The sequence below is a fragment of the Chiloscyllium plagiosum genome, chromosome 21 (assembly GCF_004010195.1).
Source record: "Chiloscyllium plagiosum isolate BGI_BamShark_2017 chromosome 21, ASM401019v2, whole genome shotgun sequence".
Lineage (NCBI taxonomy): Eukaryota > Metazoa > Chordata > Chondrichthyes > Orectolobiformes > Hemiscylliidae > Chiloscyllium > Chiloscyllium plagiosum.
The window spans coordinates 26,297,169-26,306,150 of NC_057730.1; the positions used below are offsets into that span (position 1 = coordinate 26,297,169).

At 39.4% G+C, this 8,982-nt stretch overlaps 1 protein-coding gene across 8 annotated transcripts in view; it reads right to left on the minus strand.

The window, feature by feature from the left end:
- The window catches only part of mettl22 (methyltransferase 22, Kin17 lysine), a 63,326-nt gene that overhangs the window by 37,741 nt on the left and 16,603 nt on the right, over positions 1 to 8,982 (minus strand). For all 8 annotated transcript variants that reach the window (XM_043711579.1, XM_043711580.1, XM_043711585.1 and 5 more), the window contains 3 exons: positions 3,142 to 3,182; positions 2,915 to 3,059; positions 433 to 504 (listed from right to left, as the gene is read on the minus strand). In XM_043711579.1, coding sequence (XP_043567514.1) covers positions 433 to 504; positions 2,915 to 3,059; positions 3,142 to 3,182 — 258 coding nt within the window. The remainder of the gene's footprint in view (positions 1 to 432; positions 505 to 2,914; positions 3,060 to 3,141; positions 3,183 to 8,982) is intronic.

Here is an 8,982-nt window from a genome sequence, read left to right on the forward strand (position 1 = left end):
CTAGCTTATCTCTCCACGCTTCACGCTCTCTGCCTTTATTCCTGATGAAGGGCTTTTGCCCGAAACATCGATTTTACTGCTCCTCGGATGCTGCCTGAACTGCTGTGCTCTTCCAGCACCACTAATCCAGTAACTGTTAAGTCAGACTACTCTATATTGTCAGCATTGTTCCTTCTTCTCTAGATTCAGGTTGGGGTCTGACTCTCAATTTATAATCGAGCCTTACAGTTGATGCAACACACCTCACACTGATTGTACAGATATACTGCAAGTAAGTGAAGTCTTACATATGAGACTGGTATTTTAGCAATACTGTGTGTGAATGCAATTGCTTTGGAAATAATTCAATTTTACTAGTCTCTAATTGATTGGAATTACAACATATAAATTACAGTCACTTTACTGCAATTCTTTCAAAGCACCGCAACTTACCTGCTGCCTCATAAATATGCTTGTTTACAATGATATTTCTTTCACACATATTTAGTAAGTCTTCACCAACATCTAGAAATACAAAAAGCAAATACTCAGCACTTAAAAAACAGCTTTTTATAATTATTGTACAGCACTTTAAATGAGAATTGAAGAATGATACTGCATGTAATAGAAGCCTGACACACATGGAAATTCATTACTGTGCTTAGATCCAAACTTATACGAGTAAACTTTCCATTTTCCTCATGTAGAATCATAGAATCCCTACAGTGTGGAAACAGGCCATTAGACCTAACAAGTCTACACCAACCCTCTGAAAGGTATCCCACCCAGACCCATTCTCCTACCTCATTATTCTACATTTGCCCTGATTAATGCAACTAACCTACACATCCCTCATGTAGACAGCGCATTTGCATACCCCACTTCTTCAAGTTCATAAAACTTGGTCACAAGTTAGGAAGCCTAAGAGAAGCCTAGAGACTCTCCAGTGTGTTTGGACATGCTGCAAGAATTTAGTGGGCTACAATAATTCACAGTATAAATACTGAATAGTGATTGGCTTAAGACAATACCTACTCAGGAATACATGGGGTAAGTAGGAAGAATTCCAGTTCCTTTTCGTGTTTTTACCCTCTCAGGTTTAATTATGAAACCAGACTGGATTAAATTTATTAACTGTGCCCTTAGAACCATAAATCTACTTGGATTAGGCTTCAGATCAACAAACCGATACTGATTTGGTTTCTGAACTCTCACCACCAGACATGTTAGTTCACAGCTAAGCTCAAATACAAGAACAGCTGGTTACTACCCTTCATAAGCAGAGTAGAAACAGAAGCGGTTTAATCAGACATTTGAACATTTCCCACACTCAATTTGGCAGTGATTTATATCCAATTCAATTCTATTTACCCGTTTTCATTTCATGTTTTCTGGTAAATCATGCTGAGGAAAAATCTATTTACATTCTGTAACTTCTTAATTCATTTGTAATCTTTTGGGAGAGTTCAGGATTTTCAAAGTTTGTGAGAAGATTTGTAGCTCGGTGTGCTCGTTGCTGTGGTTCTGTTCGCCGAGTTGGAAGTTTTTGTTGCAAACGTTTCGTCCCCTGTCTAGGTGACATCCTCAGTGCTTGGGAGCCTCCTGTGAAGCGCTTCTGTGGTATTTCCTCCGGCATTTATAGTGGCCTGTCCCTGCCGCTTCCGGTTGTCAGTTTCAGCTGTCCGCTGTAGTGGCCGGTATATTGGGTCCAGGTCTATGCGTTTGTTGATGGAGTCAACAACATAGACCTGGACCCAATATACCGGCCACTACAGCGGACAGCTGAAACTGACAACCGGAAGCGGCAGGGACAGGCCACTATAAATGCCGGAGGAAACACCACAGAAGCGCTTCACAGGAGACTCCCAAGCACTGAGGATATCACCTAGACAGGGGACGAAACGTTTGCAACAAAAACTTCCAGCTCGGCGAACAGAACCACAACAGCAGAGTTCAGGATTTCAATTAACCTTTATAAGAAAAAGTGGTTCCTAAATTTGCTCGTGAATAGCCAAATTCTAATATTATGGCACCTTGATTTTGATTTTACTGCTACAGGAGATGGTCTAACTGTACCCACACTATCAAATTCTCTTAAAATCTTTAACACTTCAATTCAATCACCTTCAAAACACAAGGTAATAAAGGACAACTTTACGCAACCTATCCTCATGATTTAACCCACAAAGCACCATTATCATTGATACATCTGCAAGGCTAAGGTATCCATCCTGGAATGCAGTACCAAAGTGCAATGCAGTATTTCAAATCATCTGACCATGGCTCTATAACAGCTGAAGCATCACTTTTCTCGTTATTGTATTTTCACACCACTAAAGTAAAGATAACAATCTCATGTGGATTTATTGTTGTTTTGCAAAAACTCTCCAGTTTTGTTCTTCAAAATCTTGACTTTGGTTTACAGAATTTTGACGTACCCATGTATGTATTCTGCTACTTCACTGTTGCATCTGTGTCTTATTATCACTTACTATCCACCAGCCTTTTGGCTTTTCTGTAAACTATGGGTTATGTATTGTTTCTAGCTCGGTCATGCTTTATATTTTTCATCATTTTCCATCTGTTCGATTTGCCTTGCTGCTACACCTTAATAGAATTAGTCTCCTCACCTATTCTACTTAATCCCATTAATTCTCTTGGAACACATGTTCACTGTCAGTGTGTCTTGTTATGGTTTAAATGTATCTTTATTTAAATAGAAAAATCATAGCAAAATTAATTTAAAATTATACTACTGCGCAAAACAATATTAGAAAACGTCTTGATCTAACATGAGTTACTATCCAGAATACAGACCGATTTGATAGCAACTACTCACTACATGTGCACACGTTAATGGTACAATTTCAAAAGGTATTCAATCACTGATTGTCTATACCAGTATATCTATTACCCAACCAGGTTTCTATCCTACCTGTGCAATAAATAGTCTTAGCAACAGTTGCCATGACAATGCTGGTCATTCCCGTGCCTGCTCCCAACTCCAACACTGTGCAGTCTCTGAATAGGTAACTATTATTCCAAATGTAATCAGCAAGAAGAAAGGCACCACGCCATACCTACTGATGAGAAGATTGCAATGAGAAAGGATTGTTAAAATATACATATATGTATATATGTAAAACTACAAGATGCTTGTACCTGTTTTCCAACATCCTCCAAAGTAGTATCCATAGTGTGTTCTGTAAAAAGAAAACAATACAACACCTTGTATTCAATGAGAAAAATCTCACACAACATTCATAATATGAAATTAACCATTCACATCTTCTGAACATTCAGTAAAGTTGCCAATAATTCCAATCATACTTTATGTTTTAATATGACAGCTATCATGTTCATGGAGCTCATAATGCCTTTTCCAGTGTTTATCTATTATATATTAAAAACAGAGTCCATCTTTCCATTTCAAATTGTAAATAAATGTTATACTACATATTTCCAATCTGCGTGCATATATGTATACATGTGAAGGAAATAAAGTTACCATAGTTCCAGAGGACTGTGCTCACATTAGAGAGAATGCCTGGTGGTGGTTTAATCGGAGGGTTGCCACACCTCAGGTGAGGAGAGAGGCTGAGAAGGTGGAACCTGCATGGTAACCCCAGCCTGTACAGGAATTGAACCTATGCTATTGGTATCACTGCATCGAAGAGTGTGGTGTGGGAACAGCACAGCCATCCAGGCAGTATCCAAGGAGCAGGACAGTCTAGGTTTTGGGCATAAACCCTTCATCAAGAATCTGCTCTGCATCGCAAGCCAACCGGCCAGCCAATTGAGCAGGTGAGGATCTCGGCACCCTCCCAAATATGCCCTGATTACATTGGGGTGTAAATGTTCCTAGATGATAGATGAGAACAATCAGAAATGAGCAGGAAGCTAGAAATGGAGGAGTGCACAGATCTTGAAGATTTGTAAGGTTGGACGAAGATGCCTAGCTGGGAAGGGTGAGGTCATGAGATTGGTAAAGACGTACATAAAAGATTGTTAAAATTGAGACATTAGTAAACAGGAAGCCAATTTTGGTCAGCAAGCATAGGGTGGATAGGTGACTGAAATTTGAAGAGTTAAGATATAGGCAGCAAAATTTTAGATAAATACTCGTTTATGTTGGGTAGAAAATGAGAAACCAAGGTGCGTATCCACAAGTTAGATAACGATAATTATACTTTGAAATGTAGTGGGAGCATAAACAACATTTGGGTAAACTTAAAATTTCAGTTGGAGGTTAATAATATTGACATAGTAAAACTAGAAACGAATTCATGACCTGATGCCAAGACAGGCGAATTATACCTAAGGTTATTCAACCTGGAGAACACTGAAGTGTCTGGTTCCAAAAAAATTAATTTTTTTCTGTGGTTGTGTTGAATCAATTGTACTGAGTCAGGAGATCCACATGAAGAGGTCACAACTATCACATGCCCCAAAGAATCATTACTGGAAAGTCTGTTAGAAAATCTAATAAAATTTATAAGGTATCATTTCTCTCACAGTCAGAACAGTTGATCAAAAATTGTTTTAATCACCAGCTGTGTTTCATTGGAGATAACAGGCTGAGACTATGAAGCATTTCGTTTGGGTATTTCCACAGCCTATTCTACACATAGATATTTAACAGGGAGTTTCCACAGCTTCAACAACACATTGCTAACTTACTGAAGTTGACTGAGTGACATCATCATTGGTGTCAATATCATTTAAATACAGTGTCTGTAACAGACAGTAATTATCAAGCCAAATATAATCTCAAGTTCTCATTAGCATTGATTATCTTTCTTAACATCTCTCTTCCCAGTGATATCAAGTCCCAGAGCCCACTCGCCCTTTAAATGAACTCTACTTCAGTCAAATTGGCCCGGGATATTTGTCTTTGTGTGACAATAGCTGAGAAGCACCACTGCAGATTAGTTACAGCTGCCAAATTTGGAACAAAAAATATTTTTATGGTTAATAATGAAATCATGTCCCAAGACTGCCTCCAATTACACATCCTCTTATTTCTAATGAACTTTTGTGAAAAATCATATCAAAGTTCTTCTCTAAGTCATGGAAACCACTTCCATAGATAGACAACTTCCATATACACGCCTCGATCCAAACTATTAGCGACCTCCACTAAAAATAAATTTTTCTGGATAAGTCAGATGTGCCTTGCACATTACTCTCCATGTTGACTACTGAACAGCTCAGATGTGTCCAAATGCTGAAGCTCTATTCCTGATCACAGACTCCAGTAACTTTGCCATAATTGACTTAATATTGACAGGGCAGTAATTTCCTGCTTCTTCCCTCATGTCTTTATGATGGTGTAACATTTGTAATTTTTCAATCCAAAGGCAAAAGCTCTGAATCTCACTTATCTGCAATTTTTTCAGCTGTGTCTTTTAATATATCAAAGTAAAGCCTGCTGAGTTGCCAAGCATACGTCTCACCATTTTTCAAATCCTATATTTTTTAAAACATATTGAACCCACTAATTTCTTCCCTTTTACTTGGTTTTAGGTTCCCTTTTGTTACCAACTTTTTATCCTTTTATTTTTCTGTGAAAATGGATGCAAATCACAAATGTAATAAATCTGTCTTTTACTTATTATCGAATAAAGCCTCATCTACATCTGGCATTAAATAAGGCTCACATTTTGATTTTGCTATCCTTTCTTATAATACATTTATCAAGACTTTTAAATTCCCTTTTCCTACTACGGTACCACAACCTAAGTGAACCTCTTGGACTGGATTTTGAGTAGATTAGATTCCCAACAGTATGGAAACAAGCCCTTAGGCCCAATAAGTCCACACTGATCCTCCAAAGAGTAATCCACCCAGACCCATTTCCCTACCCTATATTTACCCCTGACTTGGCAATTTAGTATGGCCAATTCACCTGACCTGCACATCTTTGGATTGTGGGAGGAAACCAGAGCACCCGGAGGAAACCCATGCAGACAAGGGGAGAATGTGCAAACTCCACACAGACAGTTGCCCCTGGTGGGAATCAAACCCAGGTCTCTGGTGCTGTGAGGCAGCAGTGCTAACCACTGAGCCACCATGCCGCCCATCTTGACTTCATGGAGTCAGGAAGATTCACAGACCTTTAAATATGATAGGCAAGATCTGAATAAGGATTTCTCACCCCATTTCCAACAGAAATGAAGGTGAGAAACTTTCAAGTTTTGGGGGAGGGGTGTGAAGCATGAATTACACATCAGCAGGGATGTTTGAACTTAGTAGTGAACTCAAATATATCTTATTTTGTTTCGTCCAAAGGTCTTAACCCACGGTGTGGGATTCACAAAGTCATTAAGAGTGGATAAAGTTTGCGTAAATGTCTTGATCTGAAGATTTTTCATTTCTCTGGTCTGATAGACAAGCCATCTGACATAGATTAGAAAAAGCATTACTAACTGTTTGTGCAATTTCAAGTTGATATTTTCCAACTAATATTACCATGTCGTTATGATGTAATTAATGCTTGAGTCAAGATTAGAGTAGTGCTGGAAAATGCCAGGCAGCATCTGAAAAGCATGAAAATAGACGTTTAGGGCAAATGCCGATTTTCCTGCTTCTCGGATTCTGTCTGACCGGCTGTGCTTTTCCAGCATTACTCTAATCTTGACTCTAATCTCCAGCATCTGCAAGACCTACTTTCACCTCCATAATTAATGCTTGGCTGAGTTTCCATAATCACAATTCTCATTGCAGGGATTTCTGAGTTCACTGTTTGATTGTCAGTTTAAAGAGTATATTAAGGGATATCTGTCTTTTGATGGGAGTCTGAACAGAAATTTACTTTTCAAAGAAACTGAACACTTGAGAAGATTAAAAAGCTTCAAATGAGTTTCATGAGTGGGAGTGTTTTTCATTTTCAAGTGTGTGACTTTTCTTGGGTGCCATTGTTTATGAGTCACTAAAAGCTAGCATACAGGTGCAACAATCATTAAGGTAGACAAATAGTTTGTTATGCTTCATTGCAAGGGATTGGAGTACAAGTAGAGTGTTGGAGAAGCTGCACCTGAAGGTTTCTGTTTGGTGGCCTTTCTTAAGAAAGGATATTCTTGTCACAGAGGGACTGCAGTGGAGATTCATCAGACTAATCCTCGGGGACATCAGGATTTTCTTAAGAAGAGAGTTAGCAGAAATCAAACTTGCATTCTCTGGAGTTTCAAAGAATGAGCAACCTCATTGAAACTTACAAAATTCTTACAAGGCCTGACAAGGTAGATAGATCTTTCTTAGAATCCCTACATGTGGAAACAGACCCTTCAGCCCAACAAGTCCATACAAACCTTCTGAAGAGTAACCCATTCAGACCTATTCCCCAATCCTATTACTCTACATTTTACCTGACTAATGCACCTAAACTACACATCCCTGAACACTATGGGCAAATTAATATGACCAATACACTTAACCTGCACATCTTTGGACTGTGGGAGGAAACCAGAGCACCCAGAGGAAACCCACGCAGACCTGGGGAGAATGTCCAACTCCACGCAGTCGCCTGAGGTTAGAATCGAACCTGGGTCCCTGGTGCTGTGAGGCAGCAGTGCTAACCACTGCACAATCGTGCCTCCCCCTAGACAGATCTACATGGAAGTTTCCTCTGAGTAGTGTGTCCAGAAAGTTTGGAATAAGGAGGCAGATCATTTAAGACTAAGGTGAGAAGGAACTTCCTCACCTCGTGGATAATTCTTTACCCATATGGTTTGTAGAAGCTGAAACATTAAGCACATTCAAGACAGCAATCAGTAGATTTCTAAAGATTAATAGCATCAAGGGATATGACAGTAACCTGGAAAAGTGGCACTGAGGTAGATTATAAGCCATGATCTATTGAATGAAGAGCAGACTCAATGGGCTGAACGGCCTACTCTTGTTCCAGTGTTCCTATCATGTTTAAGTAATTATCACATGATATCTCATGCAAATTGCTGTGTCATACCTCAAATTGCAATCAACAAGAAAACTTTCCAGGAAAATAAAATGTCAGCATGTTCTTAAACGGAGGATTGGGAAGCTTTTAAAGAACAACAGAGGATTACTAAGAAGGAAATATGCAGAGAAAAAATGAGGTACGAAGGTAAACTGGCCAATAATATAAAGGAGGATAGTAAAAGCTTTTTTAGGTGTGTGGAAGGCAAAAATATGGTTAAGACTAAAATTGGGCCCTTGAAGACAGAAACAGGGGAATATATTACAGGGAACAAAGAAATGGCAGAAGAATTGAATTGGTACTTCAGATCTGTGTTCACTGGGGAAGACACAAGCAATCTCCCTGAGGTAACAGTGGCTGAAGGACCTGAACTTCAGGGAATTTATATTTGCTAGGACTTGGTGTTGGAGAGACTGCTAGGTCTGAAGGTTGATAAGTCCCCGGGGTACTGAAGGAGGTGGCTCGAGAAATCGAGGATGCATTGGTGATTATGTTCAGAGTTCGATCGATTCGGGATCAGTTCCTGTGGATTGGAGGGTGGCTAATGTTGTACCACTTTTTAAGAAAGGTGGGAGAGAGAAAGCAGGAAATTATAGACCAGTTAGTCTGACTTCAGTGGTGGGAAAGATGCTGGAGTCTATTATAAAGGATGAAATTACGACACATCTGGATAGTAGTAACAGGTCAGAGTCAGCACGGATTTATGAAGGGAAAATCATGCTTGACTAATCTTCTGGAATTTTTTGAGGATGTAACTCTGAAGATGGACGAAGGAGATTCAGTAGATGTAGTGTACCTGGACTTTCAGAAAGCTTTTGATAAAGTCCCACATAGGAGGTTAGTGAGCAAAATTAGGCGCATGGTACTGGGGGCAAAGTACTAACTTGGATTGAAAGTTGGCTGGCTGACAGGAAACAAAGAGTAGTGATAAATGGCTCCACTTCGGAATGGCAGGCAGTGACCAGTGGGGTACCGCAGGGATCAGCGCTGGGACCGCAGCTTTTTACAATATATATTGATGATATAGAAGATGGTATTAGTAATAA